Below are 22,939 nucleotides of genomic sequence, written 5' to 3' on the forward strand. Positions count from 1 at the left end.
CCGCCGTTCGGTTTGGGAACTACGTGCAGGGGGGAAGCCCAAGGACTGTCGGAGCAGCGGACAATGCCCAGGCGCTCCATGGTTGCGAACTCCGCCCTCGCCACAGCCAGCTTAGAAGGGTTCAACCGCCGGGCCCTGGCATGGACAGGAGGCCCCCTGGTAGTGACGTGGTGTTCCACGCCATGCTTAGTGGTAAGCGCAGAGAAGGTGGGCAGCGACAGGTCCGGGAACTCGGCCAACAGTCTGAGAAACGTGTCTGCCCCTGACAGCGAGCCTGACGGTACGCTGCGCTGCCAAGTGTGCACACGAGGGAAGAAAACGTTAAGGCATCAACCAAACGCCTATTCTTAACGTCCACTAAGAGTCCATGAGCACACAAAAAATCCGCTCCGAGGAGGGGAAAAGAAATGTCCGCTGTCACAAAATCCCAGCCGAAACGCTGTCCTCCGATGCACAGACACATAGGCCTCACACCGTACGTGCGAATGGGACCGCCGTTAGCCGTCGTCAATCGCGGTCCGTGCCTCCCACGGGCGACGTCTTCACTCGACGCTGGAACTACGCTCCGTTGAGCGCCCGTGTCACACAGAAACAGGCTCCCCGAAACGCTGTCGCTGACGAAGAGGAGCCTGCACGTGCCGCCGACGCTCAGAGCCACTACTGAGCGCCGGCCCCTACGTTTCCCGGGGGTTTGTAGCTGCACGGAGCGATGCATCTCTTCGCCCTTGTCCCGAAACGTGCGTGGTAAACGCACTCTCCGGCGTTTCCACGCCGGCTCGCCACAGCCGTGTCCGGCCTCCGCCACGCTTTCTTGACTGCAGGTGGGCCGCTGAGCGTCACGGCTAACGTCTCTGCACCGGGCTGTTGTGTAGCCAGGAAAAAACGATCCGCTTCCTCAGCCAAGGCACGGGGCTCCATGACAGGCGTGTTGGCCAGCGCTGTCTGGACCCAGGGAGGCAAGTGACGCAGGATAATCTCGGTGAATAAAATCCGGGGATCCTCCCCCCCTAGCAGATTTAGCATTTCCTCCATTAGCTGAGATGGCTTGCTGTCTCCTAGGCCTTGAATGTCAAGTAACTGGCGAGCCCTCTCCTTAGCAGATAAGCTAAATGTCTTAAGGAAAAGGGCCTTAATCGCCTCATATTTGCCATGATGTGGGGGGGCTGCGATGAATCCCACCAACCTGGACGACGCAGAGCTGCCCAGCGCTGCTACAACATGGTAGTATTTCAGGTCCCCGTCACGGACCTGTCGGCAGGCGAAGTGCGCCTCCACATGTGCGAACCATGCCTCCGCGGCGTGCTCCCAGAATTCCGGCAGCTTTACGAACACATCGCGTTCAGCCATGCTCGTTAATTTCCCGGAAACTTTCTCGGAAAAGTCGGGGTCACCAGTGTAGTGCCAGGAAAAGGGAGTCGGAGGCGGTGTATTAAGAACAGAGTTCTAATCTTTATTAGCCATTAATAACAGAGAGGTTATCACATCAACTGCTCTGCTTGATGAGCTAGCAGGAATGGAAGCTAACGCTACAGGTGTTCCCACTAAAGGGTCCGTGTGGCAACACAATACGAGAGGTGAATTATGTCCAATAACGTGTCACCACACTATCACGTTTAATCATGTTTTATGCCGTTTGCTAAGACTTGATAAGTCGCTCGTAAAACACAGGAGGTATGGAAGCTAAGAACACCATATGTGATCAATTGTACAGCTGATATAACACAACACATTAGTTGTATTTCCTTTAACTGGTGGATATAGAGTTGCTGCGGGGGGGGCACTCTGGAGGGATTCCCCGATCATTTCTTACAGTCTCTCATCAAGGGGGTGTCTCCTGTCCCCGGTACAAACACACTGCCTGAGGAAGGCTATGTGTATTTTTTTTGTCATTAACCTTTTTCGGACCACTTATTTATTTATTTTGGTGACGATCCGACCTCCATGCTGCTACTCTGGTTCAAACTGCATCCACCAAACAATATGATTTATCTCGACCTCCCCAAAATAACCAAAATCTGACACGGTGTGAGATGTCTTTTTTAGCTGTTCTGTCGTCATTTCCTGCGATCTTCTTCATAAAGTCAGTCAAAATGAATGAATGAATGGGCGTTTCTTTGACTATTTATAGGCAAATATGGGCGTTACGTGAAGCCAGCAAAAGCTGCACCGCATTTCGAGTCAGTTGTGATTTATAAAGGGAAACCGGCGTAGGAAGTGCCGTACGCACTTTCCTCGCCGGTACGCAATGTTTTGTGAGTCGGAAAATGTCGGAACATTTCTGTACCTATTTTTTGGATTTCTACTACGTAAGCAACCTTCCCACGTGAATCCTACGCACGGTGTTATAAATGAGGCCCCTGGTCACCTCAGCCGTCTCTCGAGTTTGTTTTTTCAAATCAGCTGCTTTTCATTTTTTCCCCTGCTATATTTAATGAGTGATACACATATTTTTGTCCACAAGTTCTTAATAAAACTGACACTGTTGGACTCGGTACTAATTTGACTGCTACTGTTACACAACTCAGACCGCAAGGGTATTATAGGTGTAGAAAACGTTCATTTATTAACTTCCACAAGGCACATGTGCAAGATGTCAGCATCTCAAACGATCTCAAAGCACAACACACAGACACACTTCTTCTGTTCATCTCCAGCATAAAACAATGATGAACCATCAGGTGATCTGCCCCCTTGTGGTATAAACATGCATGTGCAGGTAGACAACCTCAACCTTATGGGTGCTACACTACCAGAAATGAAATGAAGTACTTTTACTGTGTACTTTGTGAGTAATCCTCTGTCAGAGTCCCCTCCATATAGTAGCCTACATAATGCATGTTTTTCTGCTATCTTTGATGAATGATAAAAAGACAGTGTTACCATTAGTTTGTTGTGGCGTTCCAGCATAACACAACAGGAAAGCATGAAACAGAGAGGAATCAATAAAACACAAACACAGACATAGCTGATCAGTAATTATTATTTAGTTGTTGCAACAAACAAACAAACAATAATGGGAAGTACATCACCTGCTACCACAGCAGCCAATCGCGGAAATGCCCCTCACAGTGCAACAATCATACAGCATATATAGCCACTGTAATGAACACACACACTTTTTCCCTAAGCATGTTTAACGCACACACATTTTATCATGCAGCCTACCACACAAATGCCACATGTTTATCTCTCTGAAAGCTATACTTGTATATGTTTAAACGTCATCGTTGACATCTTTAGTAGTTAACAAACAAAAAGGTGAACTGTTTTTTATAACCTGAGGCCTTCTCTGAACTTCCTCTAACCTCGGTGTCAGCTCACTTAAAATGAATACATCTATTGATAATTCAGAACGACCATTGTTTCTCGAACTGTGTGTGACCCAACTCAATAACACACATCATATGGAATGCCATGTGATCTTTAATGAATATCAGAAATACACTGTATTAAACATTCTGCTATAACACGGAATGAAATTGATACTGTTTGACTTTGTATTAGTTAGCCTACTACTAACAATACATTGAAGTAATTTTAATGTGTACTTTTTGAGAAATCCTCTGTCAAAGTCCCCTGCTGAGAACAAAATCAAGCCACTTCTGCTAAGTTTGATGAGGGAATTATTTTTATTGCCATTAATTCTTCGTGAGATTGATCCTGTTGGACTCAGTACTACTGAAACTACCCCCACAAGTACTATGAAGTACTTACTGTGTACTTTTCCAGTAATCCTCTGTCAATGTCCCCTCCCGACTACAAGAATGCATGTTTTTCTTTTAATAAGCGTTAAAAAACATTTCTTCCTGAGACTGATATTGTTGGACAGAGTATTTTAAGAGGATGACAGACATGATATCAGCAATACTTCCAGTCAGTACTCCGGCAGCAGCATTTTTACACCTTGGAACTTCTTTAGAGTCTGGCCTGGATAGCTGGTCACAAATATCCTTCAGCACTGACACACTCTGGTTGGCCTCTTATGATGCTGGTGTCTTTTAATATATAACTATTTCTCAGCCGCTAATTCGTTCCTCGCAGATTCTTCAGTCTCATCAGCCTCATCCTTCCATCAGTCCCAGTCAACGCCTCCAGCACACTTCCAGTGTCCATATGATATTGTCCTGATGCTGTAAGGGTGATGCCCCATGGTCACACAATGTGTGCCAAGGACCTCATATTATGTCTGTCATTCATGTTACATCACCCATTATAACGGTTTTCTTTCCTTTTTTCTCTTCTCTTAACTGAATAGTCCTGTCTTTAAGTATAACCCAATGTAAAGTCCTGCACCATTTTAAGGCTTCAAAACAGGCATTTCTACTGTATGTGTTTGAAGAAATGACACAATCAATGGCCCAGAATTGTACTTTATAAACTATGAATCTTGTTGTGCTTGAAAAAAATACACACTGGCTAAGGATATATGCCTTTTTTCGAGCCCTTTTTTTCAATATTTATTAAAATGTCACTAGTTATTTAAACAAACCCCTATCTGAGGATAATACAAGCAACCACGCCCTTTATCTAGAGAGCCATTGAAGCCCATGAAGAATGTATCCTTCCACAAATCTTTTCAACTGCTGTATTAATAAAGCTGCCACGTGTTTTCAAATTTGTGCAGAACATTAAAAATATTCCTCATTTGCAGTATTTTATTTTAAAAGTGTTCAGAAAGACTGCATCAAATATGCTATATCTATATATCTATATAATATCAATATTGTTATTAACTTCAATCAAAGTCAATTTAAATAGCGGGCAAGACTTTCCAAGGGGTAAAAATGCTGCTGCCGGACTACTGACTGGAAGTATTGCTGATATCCTCTTAAAATACTCAGTCCAACAATATCAGTCTCATGAAGAAAGGTTTTTTAACGTTGATTCAAAATAGCAGAGAAACATGCATTCTTGTACTCAGGAGGGGACATTGACAGAGGATTAGTCAAAAAGTACACACTAAGTACTAGGCTACTTCATAGTACTTGTGGGAATAGTTTCACTACTAGCCTACTGAGTCCAACAGGATCGATCTCACGAAGAACTAATGGCAGAAAAAATTATAACAAACTCGAGAGACGGCTGACCGCAGTGCAGAACCGCTGTTTAGTTTAAATCTCCTAACAATGTTGTCCATTTTAGACATAGGCCTATTATATTTACAGCCCTTAATAACATTCATTTTCTGGGCTCAATATCTGTCTTAGCTATTTTTGTTGTGAAAACAAATGGACTGTAGATACACGGATTGACCGTCCTCATCTGCGCTCTTATTTTGAAAGACAACTTCCGGTAGCAGAATATGAAAAAACGGGGGGTTTTTTTGTTTCTGTTTTCTAGTGATTTAATTTTTTGTTTTGAGAAGTAGAAAATGAAAATCATCCCGTTTTTTAAGTTTAGTAAATCCCTTTTTGACCATGATAAAGAAAAACGCCTTGTATTTAAATTTTGGTTTTTCAATTTGAAAACGAAAATCAAATATCCAGTCGTTTTTTGTTTTTGAATATCCATTTGTGAAAAGAAAATCCAATGACCAAAACATACACTGACCGAAAACAAATCACTTTTTTTATGAAATATGAAATACTTTACTTTGAATAATTAGTGTTTGTTATGTTTTCCATCTACTACTTCTCCCATTCACAAATCCGAAATCAAATCAAAAATTCTATTAATATGTAACAAATAGATTCCATTTCAGAGCAGAAGAAACAGCCTTCAAGGGTCAAACTCTGCACCTACATCATTCGTGTGTGTGTGTGTGTGTGTGTGTGTGTGTGTGTGTGTGTGTGTGTGTGTGTGTGTGTGTGTGTATACCACTGTCTGTGTCATGTCTGTCTTTAGGACGTTGGTGTGAGATTGGAAGGAACAGCTACAACGTTAGTTTAGCCTGATCGATCCGATCTCCATTCAGAAAACATGCATTTTAAAAGGTTTTTCGCCTGCCGTCTTGTCTGCACACTTGTCAAAGCATGGTTTTTACTAACCGTTACCAGTATGTAGTTAATTCGGCATCATTTTGAAACGTGTATTACAATTAAATCACGGTAAAATAGGTTAAGTTTGTCGTAGTTGGTTTCCACCACAGTATTTACATGGATATAAGCCCCGCCCCCTCTCCAGCGCGCCCTGTGACAGGAGTAAACACAGCTGACAGCCGTGGTGAAACCGGGTGAAACTCCAGCGGTTAGAGCGATGCGAATATTCGCATCGCGTCCGTTGTGAACGCAGCATAATGCAGTTCAGAAACCACTGTTCTGACGCTTTTAAAGCAACTTCAAGATTTTAACAGTGTGAGGGGCCCAAAGGCCATGGTGGCCGTAGGACGTACAATTATTTGTGGGGCATAACGGCCAGACCTTACGGCCTCCGTGAAAATCCCACCCTGGTCCCATGGTACAATACCACCAGAGATGGGGTCGTTACTAAAAAAAAGTAATATATTACATATTACATATTACTTTAAACAAAAGTAATATATTACACTACTTCGTTACTCTCTACATAAAGTAACTCGTTACTTTACTCGTTACTTTACTCGTTACTTTACTCGTTACTTTACTCGTTACTTCACTCGCAGGGCCGGCCCGCCCCTCCCTGCAGGCAGATCACGCAGACTGCTAAAGTTTCAAATGTTCTCTTTAGTTCAGTTTCCATTGTCGCATAAGACTGATCCAGATAGCTCCTGAATGTTTTCCTATCTGACTGTGGCTGTCCTCTGTCTCCTGCTATCTGTATTTTGAGCAGTATATCTCTGAACGATGGTGATTTCACTGTGCATCCACTGTGCACATGGGCAACATTTCCTCTACTATGAAGGATGCTACAAGCCTGTCCATCTCTGCTTTGGTTACCGGTCCTCCAAATTCTAATTGTTGCTGCTTCGGAGTCGGCGGCGGCGCACTCACAATATCCTCACTCTGGGTTCGGGGGTCCTTAGCTATTAGCTTCACCTTAGCATGTGTTCTTTGCAGGTGTTTGTTGAGGTTTGACGTGGTGTTTCCAGCAGTGGATAACAGCTTCTCTCCTGGACACAGTTTGCACCTCACCGTCACATTCCTGTCTATTCTTCGGACGAACTCAAAATAATGGGCATACCTCCACCCAGGGGCGGATCTACGGGGGGCAAGGGGGGGCAGCTTCCCCCCCACTGTAGAGCCTTGCCCCCCCAGCTGCCCCCCTAACTTTTGTTTCCCTAAAACTGTACTAAAACAAACCTACACTATTTCCACAAGCTTCTCAAGCAACAAAACAAGCATTACATTAGTTAAAATTGAATCATTTTAAATATCATTTTAGGCCCGTTAAAAACGCAGCTACGGCCCTGCATTAAACTGTGGAGCGGCGTTCACACAGACCGCGGCTCACACCGCTGCAGAGAGGGAGCGAGCTGTCCCAGCACCTATGGATCAGCTTCCCCTGGGAGCATTTCCCTTTCCACTAGTTTTGTTTTACTAAGGACGAGAGCTTGAAACTAAATATTAATAAACCGCTGCCGTTTGAATCGATAGCGTTTAACAGACGGGCGCTGTTTGGGGCGTTACGTTACAAAATACTACGCAGACAGCGTTAGCTGGGAGATCGATCACTTTGCTAAACTACGCGGTAGCCTACTATTAAATCCACGTAAACTACACATCACAGCCATGAGGCCAGATCAATGAAACCAGGATACATCCTTTACCGTAAAAACTGGATCCAAACACAGCTGCCTGTGTGCGCTTGATCAATACTTTCTGATGTTATATTTATGATATGCTACATATTAGCTAGGCTACATGGCCCTAACGTGTAGTGTAAAAGCATTTGTACCAGTGCTTTTCACAAGTAGACTCTTGCAGGCCAGAGTATAGGAGTGATTCAACAACAACAAAAAGACATATCTGAGAAGTGATCAGGACGAACAGAAAGAGGAAAAGGAAAAGAGAGCTGAAGAGACCAGGAGGATCAGAGCAGGAGGAAGAGGAGGAGATGAAGACATCAGTGAAGAAGAAGAAATATATGTGAGGAATAAAGATGAAGTATCAGAAAGAGGGCCAGAGGCAGGGATCAGGAGGCAGATGAGACTCCAGCTGGACCACATGGTATGTTCTTATTTTCCTTACATATTCCATTACAGCAGCACAATCTAGCAGCTCTTAGTATTGACAAATATTGATTGAAATGTGTTGCTGCACAGGTCACCTGTAGCTCTCTGAAGAGATGGGTGATGTCATTTGTGTACTTAATTATAATTAAGTACTTACAGTATGCAGAATTCTGAGTATTCTCTGAATCGGGTGCCTTTTGGGTCTTTATATCTTTGAAAAATGAAACCAAAAGTTTTGGTCATAACATCTGGTAGTGGACTACTTACATGTTCCCACCTCAGGCACAAAATATAAATAATTACTAGGAATTTCCTTGAAAAAATGTAACAGGGTTGAAGTTTTTGACAAAAAGTAGGCATGAGACCTTGTTTAGCTAAGATATGGCACCACATGGAAATCAAGGACATTACAAAATTGTAATATTTTGCAAAACTATTGTTTATTTTTGTAATAAACAATTATTTACTATTATTAATTCATACAACATAGTTGAAATGTTGAGCTTGTCAATCTTAATCTGAAAATACAAAAACTGAAATATAGGTAAGAGAAGAAACTGACACTTTTGTGATGTAATTCCCTCAATGCAGATCACACATGGACTGATCCATTATTTTAATAGGAGGGTTAAAGTTGACAAGCATGTGATTATATTAGCAGCAACATTTTGCGATAATTGGCCATTTTGATTTGTTTAATATTAAATTATTATGTAATAATTAGGGCGGGGACTCGATTAAAAATATTAATCTAATTAATTAGAGGCTTTGTAATTAATTAATCGAAATTAATCGCATTTTTAATCACATATAAATATTTGACCTGAGAACAGTGAGAAGCAATTTTTTTCACATGGATTTTAGTATACCATTAGGCGCATTTACACCGCAGTACTTTTCCCACAAAGGTTCATGATAACTTAGTTCATGAGAACTCTTTGAACCTGGGGGTGGATTAGGCAAATGAAGCCGCTGACGTCACTTCTTCTTCTTCTGCTTTGGGTTTACTGGCTGGCCGCAAACCACTTCACGGCGTATACTGCCGCCCAAAGTCCCCGGCCGGAAGTCCCCGGAGTTGGGGACTGGCTTCAGTAGAAGCTGCTGGGACTCCCAGCAGCTTCTACTGAAGCCTTCCGAGTAAATCGCCAGAACGCCGACACCTCCTCATCTCCACCGCTCCCATGTTTTATTTTGTGTTGCCATACATTTGTCTCTCTGCGTTTCTGCGCTGGGCTAATGCTAATAATGCTAATGCGAGGATAATAAAATTCACAAAACTTTTTTGGGAGTTTGACGGGGCGTGGTTTGCAATCCGCCCAGCCAATAAGAAATATAGCTCTTTTCTCACAAGAGAGCCGTACGAAAGTCCCTGCTCTCTAGCAGCTCTCTGCTATCTAGCAGGGACTTTCGTGGGGGTAAAAAGGTTCTCATGAACTAATTTGAGTACCGGCTCTTTTTGGTGTGAACGCGATAAAAGAGGCTAACGTCCACGCTAGCTGCTATATGTTTTTGCATTGAGGTGATACTTGAGGCTTGATGTGCTGCGGTGATATGCGAATTCCTTTTTGCATAATCTGCACACAACCGTGCTCTTATCGACGCTTCCATCCGTCCGTTTTTCAAAACAACATTTCCCACTGTTGTTCACTGTGGTTTGTTGTTGTCTGAAGTCATGAACGTTAGTTGGTGCTCCAGTATAATCGGTACGCCTGAAACTCATCCAGTGAGAAACGTTCCGCGGTGCAAAAATAAGTGCGATTAAAATGCGTTAATTTTTTTAACGCGTTAATTTTTGTGTAATTAATTAATCTTAATTAACGCGTTAAAGTCCCAGCCCTAGTAATAATGCTTAGTGAGGACATGCAAATATGTCTGTCTAAGACAACCAATTTTTTTTAAAACAAAATATATATTTAATTTGACATTGTAATGCAAAACAACCTGTTCCATTAATTCATTGCTTTAAAATACATTTTGTAGTTTCCTTTCATTTAAAATAGTTGAGGTAAGCTTGGGGGACTCAAAGGGCACCCGATTGTTTGTCTGAACACCTTGTTTCTCTTGTGCATTAAGAACACTTGTGTTAGGGCATGAATTAACAATAAATAGGTTATATACAGTATCAAATACCACGTACTGTCCGCCCTCCTATGCCACCCTGGCATGACCTCTTGCCTCCCCTTTGCCCCCCCATGTAAAATGTTCTAGAACCGCCACTGCCTCCACCCCTCGAAAGTTATCGCTGACTCAGCCATGTTTATGCAGCACTGCACGTAGAGATGTGGACGCGCAAGTCGTGCAGATTACGTACATATAAACCTTCGGCGGAAACCCCTCTCGTCTGTCAGTGTGATTATGACTGATTTTAGTAACGAAGTAACGCGTGTCGGGGCAATGTTAGTAACTGTAGTGTGATTACTGAATTATAAAAGTAGCGCGTTACACTACTCCGTTACCGACAAAAGTAATATTATTACTGTGTAACGCGTTACACCCAACTCTGAATACCACATATGATCTATAGTAGCTTAGAGATAATCTTCCTCCTATATTTGTTGCTTTATAACATTTATAATAGGATTTTGGTAGTTCTCTAGCAGTTAGACTCCCTTCATTTATCACATGAGCCTTACTTCTAAGCACTCCAATCTAGTGCTTTTCATTCCCAGTGCCAAGACATTCTGGGATTTTGGACAACAGGGAATCGCTTTGCTTGGTTTGCTTAAGAAACTCCTACAAGTAAAATAAAAAGCTAATTAAAACCATTTCCAAGTCCTACTTTAATAAAAAGACACCAATAATTTCAAAAACATTATAGATGAACAAAAACAAAATATAAATCCAGTGTCTCCTACTTTGAGGAAAACTCTTAATTTGCTGTTGCTGGTGTTTGGTTCATATTTCCTCCCCGTCGTGATTGAAATAAACAAACTAAGAGCCATTATAGGCTCCAGGAGCAGTATTTGAATAGAATAATAACTGGCTGTTAACACAGTTGTTAATTAGCGTTCGCTGATCCGTTCCTATCTACATAAAACAGCTTGGAGCCCATATATTAAAAAAGACTTAAAGATAAGAGGCCAATGGGCTTATTTCATTATTCACATGGTGCGTGCGTGCATGCGTGGTGAGCAGAGCCGGCCCGACCCATTAAGCGACATAAGCGGCCGCTTAGGGACCCGCAGCCACTAGGGGCCCCCTAGCAAAAAAATAAATAAATGAAAACAAATTTTTTTTATAATAATCTCAGTACACCGTCGCCGTGATAAGTATGTTTAATTAATTTTGTTAATATGCCTAGATTGCCTACTCTCAAAGTCATGTATTATATTATTGAGTCAATCATATAATACATTCACCGTGCTTTACCTGAACCTCATCATGACACTAGAGAGGACGGCAGAAATGTAATTTCCCATGTTCAGTGAATGCAACAGAGGCAAGACACCAGACCAACCAGAGAGTTGAATGGAAATAAACATCTGTCTTATTGGCTGACAGGTACCTATCCTGTGAGCTATGACAATGTTTAAAATAAACTGTCAGTCGGACTCAGAGTTTTTGAAGATGGACATAAGAACATATTTTCTTAAAAAAGACGACAATTCTCAAGTGGTGGCTCACACAACAACCCCAGAGCCACCACTTGAGCCAGGTAAACAAGGTATGTAAATGTCAGTAAACTTCCAAGATATGCAAACATGTAAGCAAAACATAAATTACAGCTACGTTGACGTTACTTTGAATCGCGGGGGTAAGCTAAACCGTTAGCAAGTAGCCAGATATATTAAATAAACACTTTGTCATACAATCTAAATGTAATGTTCTCATTCATAACACTCCGTTCGATGTCTCACTATGGGATGCGCCTCATCGCGGAGCAAACAGAAGCATCAATCTCATTACGCCAATCCTGATTGGCTGGAGATCTTGACGTCAGCGTCAGGGAAATCACCCCCTATAAGTAGCTTGCGCCACAACGCATGCGCCATTCAAACACCTCTTCTCGCTTCAGAGCACATCTCTATGGTAGCCGGACAAGCTTCACGGTCCACAGACTGAACCCAAATATCCATTTCGGTCGACGGGCGCTTGCCGGCTACTCCTTCTGCTTCGCAGGAAGACGGTAATTACTAACGCTAGTTATTGTTGAAATCGACCTCGCCGCTCTCTTTCCCCGGAAAGTAAGCTAGGTCTGACTTTTTTCAAGCTAGCGTTAGCTTGCTCCCTCACTACCGACACCACGGTAGCGAGGAAGTCTTTTCTTTTCTCTTCCCCACGGAGGAGGAAAGGATTAAAAGGAGCATACTGCCACACCAGTCAGTATTCTCCGGGAATAAAAGACCCACACCGTCCTTTTCCTCCGGATTAAGGACAGGGTGGTTACCTCTTTTTCTCCCAACCTACCTGTTGAGAGCGGGTCCTCTCCACGCCACGAGGCGAACAAGATGGACGCCCCTCTCCCTCACACCAGAGGAGTCAGGGACTCGGTGGCTCGACTCTGCGGCTGCGGGTTGAAGATCTCGGGCACAGACACACACCAGGTCTGCTCGTCCTGCCTCGGGCTGGAACACGCCCGAGGCGCTATCGACAACCCCGGCTCGTGCGGACATTGTGTCCGCTTCACCGTAAAGAGCCTCCGCCGACGGCTAGCACGCCAAGCTAGCCTGTCGGAGCAGGAACCCCCCATGTCCTCTGACCTGCCGGCCGGCAGTCAAGACGCGGGGACATCTGCCACAGAGAGTGAACCCCTCTCCATGTCGGTCTGGGGCTCAGTATCTGAGATGGCCGCAGAACCGGATTCCCGCGCCCTGGCAGGCCGGGACCCGGTGGCGGCAAGACACGCGGGAACGGGACCCCACGCTTTACCGAGCTGGGGCTCCCGGTTAGACCCTCACCATGGTCTCACCCGCGGAGGATGTCCTCGAGCTTCACTACGACGAGGACGAAGAGGACGCCTCGGTGTTCCTCCTGTCCGAGTCGGATGAACATGAAGAGGACATCTTCATGTCATCGGCTCAGGCTGCAAAGCCTGGAGCGAGGGCTGCTCTCCCAGACGATAGCACACCAGCTTCGCCCTGTCTGAGTATGGACCTGCAGGCCGTGTGCAAACGCGCTGCGGCCAGACTCGACATCCCGTGGCCTAAAATGGCCAAGGAGACCTCCAGGTCCCGCTACGAAGGGAAACATTTTCCCCAAGCAGCGCGGACAAAGAGGGCAACTCCTTCCGGTCTTCCCGGAGATGTTGGATGAGGTGTCGGTCTCGTGGAGAGACCGGCCCTTCAGCAACAAGGTCCCAATCCAGGGCGCCTCCTCCCTAGACTGTGACGGAATGGAGAAGCTCGGCCTGCTCCGCATTCCGCCCATGGAACCGCTGGTAGCAGCCCACCTCCTACCGAGGATGGGGCCCGTCACCAAGCAGGAACCCCACGCTGCCGGCAAAGTCGGACCGATTTCAGTCGACAATGACTGAACGGTCCTACAAAGCCGCAGCGTTGTCCGCCAGGGCCCTGAATGTGGCCTCGCTGCTAACCGCTTACCAAGCGGAGCTCTGGGAGGACCTGTCGGGTAACCCGGGGGCAGCCACTCTGGACGAGATGGCAGCGGTCACAGACATCTGTCTCCGTGTCCAACGCTGCGCCGTCCAGGCCACAGGTAAGGCAATGGGGATCATGGTGGTGCAGGAAAGAGCGAGATGGCTCAACCTCACCAACCTCCCAGACCGGGAAAAGGAGGATGTGCTGGATATGCCCATCGTTCCAGAGGGAATTTTCGGCTCCGCTCTTGCTTCCATGCAAAAGAGGTGTGAGTCGAAAAAGAGGGAGGACGAGGCACTCCACCTCTGCCTCCCTCGAAGGGTCCAGCCGCTGCCTTCGCAGCAGCAGTCCTTCGCCCAAGCTGCCTTGAACCCTGATCGGTTTAAAACATCGAGAACGCAGAGGTCGCAGCCCGCCCCGAGTCCCCAGCCCAGGCTGGAGACGAGGGCGAGCTGGCCCAGAAAATCTCCGGTTCCGGCTGCAGCTCAGGCGCAGCCAACCCAGAATTTCGGCCAGCAGGCGAGGAAGAAGAAGCGAGCGGCGTGACAGCCCCTCCTTCTCCCCTCCGTGACAGAGCTGGAAGTCCACGGTTCCCCAGCTCTAAATGTGTTCCCGCCGCCTCGAGAGATGCCTCAACACCATCCTCAAGTCCGCAAAAACACATGTCACAAATCTGTTTGTTCCTCTGTCATTAAACATTTGCCGCTGACGCATCCAGGCTTCAGGCCGAGGGCGCAGCTCAAAAAAATTATAAGAAAAACAATAAAACCAATAAACAGCCCGTCAACTGTTCCTCTTCTGAGAGCAGCTTCGGCATCTCTCAAAAGGCGGATTACAGGCGGGTCTGTGAAGGCACCACCGTCACGCGCATGCGCAGTGCCGGCTGGGGTTTTAAAAGCACCACCGCCACGCGCATGCGCAGTGCCGGCTGGGGTTGTGAAGGCACCACCGTCATGCGCATGCGCAGTGTCGGTGGGGATTGTCGAAAGGGGGCACCACTGTGTTCAGACACTAGAGGGCCCCATAACACAACAAATAGAGACTCAGAGGGGAAGAGATGTGACATTTCCACTGGCTCTAAGGAGCATGCAGTGGAAGATGCTCACATCATCTGCTTGGGTTTTCAAGACAGTAACACGGGGCTACAGACTCCAATTCGCTGTCACCCCCCCTCGCTTCTCGGGCATTCTGCATTCGCAGGCCCGAGGAGAGTCAGCCCATATTCTGGAGAAAGAGATTCTCTCTCTCCTAGAAAAGAGGGCTATATCTATTGTACCCGCCGAACAGAGTCAGGGCGGCTTCTATTCCAAGTACTTCCTCGTTCCCAAACGGGGAGGGAACGGAATTCGGCCAATACTTGATTTGAGGGCTCTGAACAAATATCTAAGAAGATATAAGTTCAGAATGCTCACTCACACATCTCTGCTGCGGCTCGTGCGACAAGACGACTGGTTCACATCAGTCGACCTGAAAGATGCGTATTTTCACATCCCAGTATATTACCCACACAGGAAATATCTGAGATTCGCATTTCAGGGGATCTGTTATGAATACAGAGTACTCCCCTTCGGTCTGTCTCTCAGTCCAAGGGTGTTTGTACGATGTACGGAAGCGGCGATAGCCCCGTTAAGACAACAGGGTATTCGCCTGGCGACCTACCTGGACGACTGGCTGCTTCTCGCACAGTCGGAGCAGGAGGCTGTTACACAGACAAATGTCCTCGTAAAGCACCTGCTCAACCTGGGTTTCATAATAAACACAGAGAAGAGCATGTTGTGCCCCGCGCAGACTATACTCTTCCTGGGTTTACACCTGAACTCGGTGCCCTTTTCAGCTCGCTTGTCAGCGGATAGAGTGAAAGCTTTCAGAGCTTGTCTCGCTCTTTTCCGGCTGCGCAAACATGTTCTCTTCAGATCATGCCTGCGATTGCTGGGGCTCATGGCGTCAGCCATCCTGGTCGTACGACTGGGACGCTTACACACGAGGGAGTTTCAGCGCTGGGTGGCCGCCCTAAAACTAAACTCCGCGCGCCATGGGATGAGAGTGATGGTTACTGTGAAATGCGTAATGGCACTGCGCCACTGGCTGCACCCGACTTTTCTAGTACGAGGTGTGCCTATGGGTGCTGTCCTTTCACGGAAAGTGGTCACCACGGACGCATGTCTGACAGGTTGGGGAGGTATTTATGAAGGTCGCCCGGTGAGGGGTCTCTGGAGCAGAGACCTCCAGCGGGGCGCACATAAATTACCTGGAGCTTTTAGCGGTGTTTCTCACCCTAAAACGCTTTCTGCCTTTCCTCAGGGGACATCACGTCCTCGTGAGGACAGACAATACGACCACAATATCGTATATTAACCGCCAAGGGGGTTTGCGTTCTCTCCAGTTACACACACTGGCGCGCAAACTTATCCTATGGAGCGGTAGGCGTCTCCTCTCTCTGAGAGCGACGCACGTACCGGGAGTGAGGAACCTCGGGGCAGATCTACTGTCCAGAGGTATGCAGACTGGACTCTACATCCAAGGATTGTGAGCCAGCTGTGGGTGCGTTACGGCAGATGGTGGATCTGTTCGCATCAAAAGACAATGCTCAGTGTCAGCTGTTCTTTTCGATGCACGATCTAAATGCACCGTTAGGCGTGGATGCACTCGCGCACAATTGGCCCCCGGGCCTTCTGTACGCGTTCCCACCCCTGGCTCTGATACCCCCAACTCTGGCCAGAGTGAGAGAGCAACGCCACACACTTATCCTGATAGCTCCGCACTGGCCAGCTATGTACTGGCTAGCGGAGATATATCAGCTGCTGTGCGGGCAGCCATGGCAGCTCCCACTACGCAGGGACATACTGTCCCAAGCGGGGGGGGGCGATCTTTCACCCACACCCAGAGCGCTTGGCTCTATGGGCCTGGCCCGTGAGTGGTACAATCTAAATACAGTGTGACATGACGCTGACCCTGGCAGCTGCCAAGCGAGCCAGCGGCACTCATGCACTATCTGTACAGTTTTCATGCACTCAGTTTGCCCCAGGGCAAACAGAGTGTGGTTGAAGCCTGACCCTGCCTTTATCTTAAGGCGGTCGGTTCGGGTACCACATTTGACATTAAGGCATCCTCCCCGCCACTGTATTCCTCCGGGGAACAGCGGCCGGATTTGCCGTGTCCAGCCCGTGCTTCACGCACGTACAGGGACAGATCAAGGGTGCTTTGTCATAATGACCAACCCCTTGTGTCCTGGGCTAACCCTTATAAGGGCAAGCCTGTTACTAAGCAACGGCTCTCCCACTGGTCTGTGGAAGCAATTGCTTTGGGGCTCATACGAGTCAGATTTCGCAGGCACCCTCGGGTCCGCGAGCTCTTTCGACTCAGAGTCTGGCTGCATTCTGGACTCTGTCCAGGATGTCTCCCATCAAAGACATTGGTGCAGCGGCGAGCTGGTCCTCGCCGCTCACTTTTGTCTGCCTCCTAACAGGCTGGACGTTCTGCTCCCAGTGTGACTCAAGCAGTGCTGGGCACCTGGTTGAGTCAGAGCTCTACCTGTTAAGTTCTGGTCGGTTTGGTGATTTTCGAGATAAGCTCGTCTGGCAATACGGGAGCTACAATTTCCCATAGTGAGACATCGAACGGAGTGTTATGAATGAGAACTATAGGTTACTTACGTAACCCCAGTTCTCAGAGTAACATGAAGTGAGATGTCTCACCAGACGGCCCTCCATGCTATGGTGAAGCGAGAAGAGGTGCTTATTTTGAATGGCGCATGCGTTGTGGCGCAAGCTACTTATAGGGGGTGATTTCCCTGACGCTGACGTCAAGATCTCCAGCCAATCAGGATTGGCGTAATGAGATTGATGCTTCTGTTTGCTCCGCGATGAGGCGCATCCCATAGTGAGACATCTCACTTCATGTTACTCTGAGAACTGGGGTTACGTAAGTAACCTATAGTTTTTAAGCGTTACCTGGTGATTTCAAAGAAAGCTCTCTGGAAAATGTTGACTTACTGTTTGACATGAAGCTAGAAGCTACCTTACAGTACACAGTTGATCCGGAGTCCTGTCAGTTAAAGTGTTTCATAGTTAGCTTAGCATCAACCTAGCAATGAAATATATGGATGTTATGTGACAGTATTTCTGAGAAAAGGTCAGCTGAAATGGTGGCATGCCACTGCTTTACGTGTCGACAGCATGTTTGAACGTATTTGCAGCAGTAAATGTGGCTGTTTGGCCACTGATGTTGCCATAACAACACCTGCATTTATATGTGCAACCTCTTTTTGTGACAGATTTTTACATGAAATTCTAATTCTTCTGAATGATATTCCTAATGACAGCTAGTTTCTATGTGAACATTATGAGATGGACATTCAGAGAGAATAAATGAAAAACAGTTGTGAAATACTATATGACAAAACAAGAATACAGTTTAAAAGGGGAGTGATTTGTAAAATATAAGAAAAATAAAATCTGTTTACAGTTCTGTTTCATATGGATGTTGAGAGATGTATCCATAGATCTCTTAATTTTGCTCTCAAAGTGCACCAGATTAATGCTTTTGACTTCAATATTTAAAAAATAAATCTTCCCGGGGGAGCATGCCCCCGGACCCCTCTAGTGGAGATGAGGACCCCCCCCTAGAGGATGTTAGGTCCACGGTGTTTACATGCTTATTTATACAATATATGTGCTCATGCTAACATCATAAGACAAAAGTTGGTTCCGTGTTGTGTGTAGTGAGAATGCGCTAGCGTGAGGGGGGCCCCCAAGCCAAAGCTCGCTTAGGGCCCCCAAAAGTCTAGGGCTGGCCCTGGTGGTGAGGGATGGTGGGGTAGCTGATGACAAGGGTGCCTATATTGACATTTATTCTATCTTATATTACTTACACTAATGTAATTTTGGCTACCATGTTTCACAAACAAACTTTGCTCACTTGCTGGAAGTAAAGACAATCTTGAATGTTTGAAGACATGGTTTCATCTTCATGCATCATTACACCCAAAATGAAACTGCAACATTATTTTACCTGGCCACCATATAATTTACCTGGGTGCCCAACATCAACATTAAACAAAATAATGTGTGTATGTGTCAGTTATGCTTCAGGTCAGATATCTAAAGATTTAAAGCAATGGAGTTTGTACAAATGTTGCAAGTATACATTAGTACTTATTTACAGTTTTGTCCTGTCTATATTAAAGATAATCAAACAAAGCACCTCCAGTACTTTATGAATTAAAACCAATTGATTGTTGTGTCTATTTTTGCTTCTCTGCCTTGAACACAGAATGTTTATGTGAACATCAATCGGATCATGTCGGTCGGGAACCGGCTCCTGGAGACCGGCCACTACGCCTCCCAGCAGATCCAGCAGATCTCAAGTCAGCTGGAGCAGGAATGGAAGGCCTTTGCTGCAGCACTGGACGAACGCAGCACCCTACTGGAGATGTCTGCCAGCTTCCACCAGAAAGCAGACCAGGTACATGCAGAACGACTAACAGACGCACAGGATATTAAGTTCTGAGGATGTCTCCCCCTGGAAAGCTGACAATTACATGCACAAGCGTACACGTATGTTGTAGAATTAATGGGTATTCTTTCTTTAATGATAGGCACAAATAAGAGGGGGAATGGAGCATATTAGATGTTTTACAGAACTTTAAAGGCTGAAATGAATATCTGGAATGTGTGCTTGACTGAATAGATTTGACTGAATAGATTTAAACCTAATAATAGTTTTATGTATTTTGAAGATGAGTACATTTAAAGAGAAAGAGAAGTAGAATAAAAAACACTACAATTTACAAGCTCTAATAGACCTAAAAGACCATTTAAATGATCAATACTGCTTTCCATTGTTTTGCTTACGTTTGCAGTTACATTGCATTAGTTGGTTGTTGACATCTATAGTTTGCTGAGTGGCCTCTTTTCTGTACAATCTTAATGCTCAAGACTTCATAGTCAGCTTTTGATGTGTTGCTGTCAGGTTTAGTGGGGGAGCAGCGTCACAGACATGATATTTTTATTGTATGCTTTCATGTTACAATTTTGGCAAAATACATATAATTACATATAAAATAAAGTATATATTTTATACTTATTATAGATATCTATAACAAGGCAATTTTAAACAGACCCAAACTCCTTTCCATTCTTCCCTTCATAAACAGAATAATAAATGGTCAATCAAATTTGTATCATATCGTTCTACCCAGCTCTCCCCTCTTCTCTCCCTATTTGGTTGTTGAACTTTTCCTCTCACTTCTCAGTGAGAGGAAAAGTCTCTGTCCTTGTCAGCCTTTCTGTTTCCAACAATAACAGTTGGGATGCCAAACCTTTATGTAAAGCTAGTTAAGCCGCCAGCCGAGGAAGAGATATCTTAATGCAGAGTCATTGTTTTTCTTTGTTTTTGTTGGCTAACTGTGAGAGTATTCAACAGGCAAAACATTGTCTGAAGTCTACATACATGCTTATACCATGGACTGTCTTAGTAGTAATATGGGCAGTCTAAGTATGCCGATAGTGAAAAATACAGGTTTACATACTGTATGAATAGATATATCAATTGTGTTGTCAATTGCCACTGCAAAATCAACTGTTTCAGTTATTTTCATTATCTTGGTTTCACAGAAACAATCTGATAATTGGTCACCGCAAAATAAAAATATACAGGTTTAATGATCATTTTAAAGTGCCTACCTGTAGTGTGAAAATGTAATTATAATTTAAACAATATAGAAAAAGTTAATCTGGCTTTACAAAGGATCTTAACAGCCCCATCATGCATGCACAAAATATATCACATTTTACAGTACATACCAAATAGAATGCATAGTATACAATACCTAGACACTGCACACTATACTGTATTTGTGTATACTGTATATTTATCTGTAGGTCTGTGTAATACAATGTTTGTATTGTGCCTGTTCTCTCCTCAGTACATGAGTAAAGTGGAGCCATGGTGTAAGGCATGTGGTGAGGGAGAGCTGCCCTCTGAACTCCAAGATCTGGAAGACACAATCCACCATCACCAGGGACTGTACGAGCACATCACAACAGCATACTCTGAGGTCAGTTCACACATGCACGCTGATGTAATCATGTAAAACAAAAAGGTACATGGAAATATTGAAGCCTCCGCCGCACCACACGAAATGGGACTGATAATTATCCAAATCATGAATTCAAAATATTATCAACAGCCTTAACACAGTGTGTCTACGTTTAATTAATTTACACATCAAATCTTACACATGATCAAAATGTTCTAGGTAAATTATATGTACTAGAGATATTGAATATGATATACAATATTAAAGCAGAAGGTTATAGTCCTTTTAAAAAATGTTTTAACTTAACCCAAATGTGAAAATTCCCAATTAGAAAAATGTATTTAACTTTGTAAGAATATTGTAAAAAATATTAGATGTCTGTGCTATCGAGTCTGAGGTAATGGGAAATCTTACTATAACAATAATGCAGATTTTTCTTGCATAATTCATTTTATTATCTGTTTGCTAAGGAATTTGGGAGGTTTTCATGTTTCCCACGTGAGATAATGTAAGGATTTTTGCAATATGTGAAACTACATGATACCTTTAACAGGTAAGCCAGGATGGGAAGTCTCTTTTGGACAAACTACAGCGACCTTTGACACCAGGAAGTGCTGATTCGTTGATGGCATCGGCTAACTACTCCAAGGCTGTGCACCACGTCTTAGACATCATCCATGAGGTGTTGCACCACCAGAGGCAGCTGGAAAACATCTGGCAGCATCGCAAAGTCCGCCTGCATCAACGGCTGCAGCTGTGTGTCTTTCAGCAGGATGTACAGCAAGTAAGAGACACACAAAGACATACAGAGCAGAGTCCAACTAACACAAGAGCTGCAGCTGTGTTGACCTTAGCAGGTTTTGTTGTTCACACATACACCAGTGACGTGCGGTGAGGTTCATGGCTGGTGAGGCACTGACTCTTTCAGAGTCAGATTTACAAATATCATATTTTGACCATAATCGACATATTCGATTATTTTCAAAAGCTTTTTTAGTCTGATGCTTCGATTCATTTTAAACAGACCTTTCAACAAAAGGATACCCAACATCTAAATATTGGATTGTTCTTTCTTAGTAAGATCCCATTTTCATTACAATTGGGGTCTTACCTTGACTTGAAGATGAAGTCCATGCTTTCCTTCTGGACAACAATCTCTATTACTTTTTTGTAAAAGTCCTCCTTATCTTCCTCTAGTTTCAAAAGTCTAGTTTGTTGTTTGCGTCGCGTCTACCGCCATGGTCTACCCATGGATGTATAATAAGAACGGGTCTACCCCGTCTCTACGTAGAATAACAGTAGCAACAAGAACCTGTGGGCTCACTTGCGCCCCCTTCAGTGCGGCAGAGGTTATGGCTGCCTCCCCTGGTGCTTTTTTCATTGCCGTTGTATGATGAGACCAGCGAGCCTAAATATCATACACGTTAAATAAGTTATTTAGAGACTATGGATGGCGAGGATAAATGTAATAAAGGGATCTACAAACATTACATTGGTGACATACAGTGAGATGGTGCAGGCATGCGCTTAGGGCCCCGCTTTTCCAGACAGTTTCTGTGGGGTGACGCATTCTGAGGTGAGGCAGAGCTCATCTGTGCCTCACCTCACCACACAGTAACTGGCTTGAGCGCGCTCACAAAATAAGTGCCCGCGTTAAATTAGTGCCCGCGCTCCAGCCAGTTACTGTGGGCTTAGGTGAGGCAGAGCTCGTCCCTGCCTCACTTATCATCGCTACCCGTAGTTGTAGCGGAGGAGCTCTGCAAATTTGCTGATTTTGACTATAAAAAGCGATTGGAATCATACAGAAATCACATTTACAAGTTACAACACAGATCAGTGGAGAAATTGTATTATTATTACTATTTAGTTTTTCTTTAGTTGTTTTTCCGTTACATTGGAGTATGACAGGTGAGGCTCTGCCTCCCCTGACTGCACGTCGCTGACATACACATACAACTACACATACAACTACACATACAACTACACATACACATACAACTACACTTACAAAGCAGAGACTACAGTAGAGACAGGATAAAGTGCTGTCTCATCTTGTCCCTATTTCAAGTAACTACCTGGCCCGGTAAAGCAGTGACCATTAGGGCTAGCTATACACTGCTCTTACACATGTACACATCTATCCTTCCTAACATTTTCTCCTCAATTAATCAACTTATTGAGCTTTTCACAACTCATTGAGCTTTTCACAACTCTTCTTGTTATGTGGCAGTTTACTAAACTTGTTTTGATTTGGTTTAATCTGTAAAACATTTG

At 44.8% G+C, this 22,939-nt stretch overlaps 1 protein-coding gene across 1 annotated transcript in view; it reads left to right on the top strand.

Annotated features, from left to right (window-relative positions):
• Nucleotides 1-22,939, top strand: part of triob (trio Rho guanine nucleotide exchange factor b) — a 126,811-nt gene that overhangs the window by 55,842 nt on the left and 48,030 nt on the right. Inside the window, 3 exon segments of the mRNA XM_034202653.1 lie at nucleotides 18,898-19,089; nucleotides 20,552-20,683; nucleotides 21,219-21,449. Coding sequence (XP_034058544.1) covers nucleotides 18,898-19,089; nucleotides 20,552-20,683; nucleotides 21,219-21,449 — 555 coding nt within the window.

Source organism: Gymnodraco acuticeps, unplaced genomic scaffold, assembly GCF_902827175.1.
Source record: "Gymnodraco acuticeps unplaced genomic scaffold, fGymAcu1.1, whole genome shotgun sequence".
Classification (NCBI taxonomy): Eukaryota; Metazoa; Chordata; class Actinopteri; order Perciformes; family Bathydraconidae; genus Gymnodraco; species Gymnodraco acuticeps.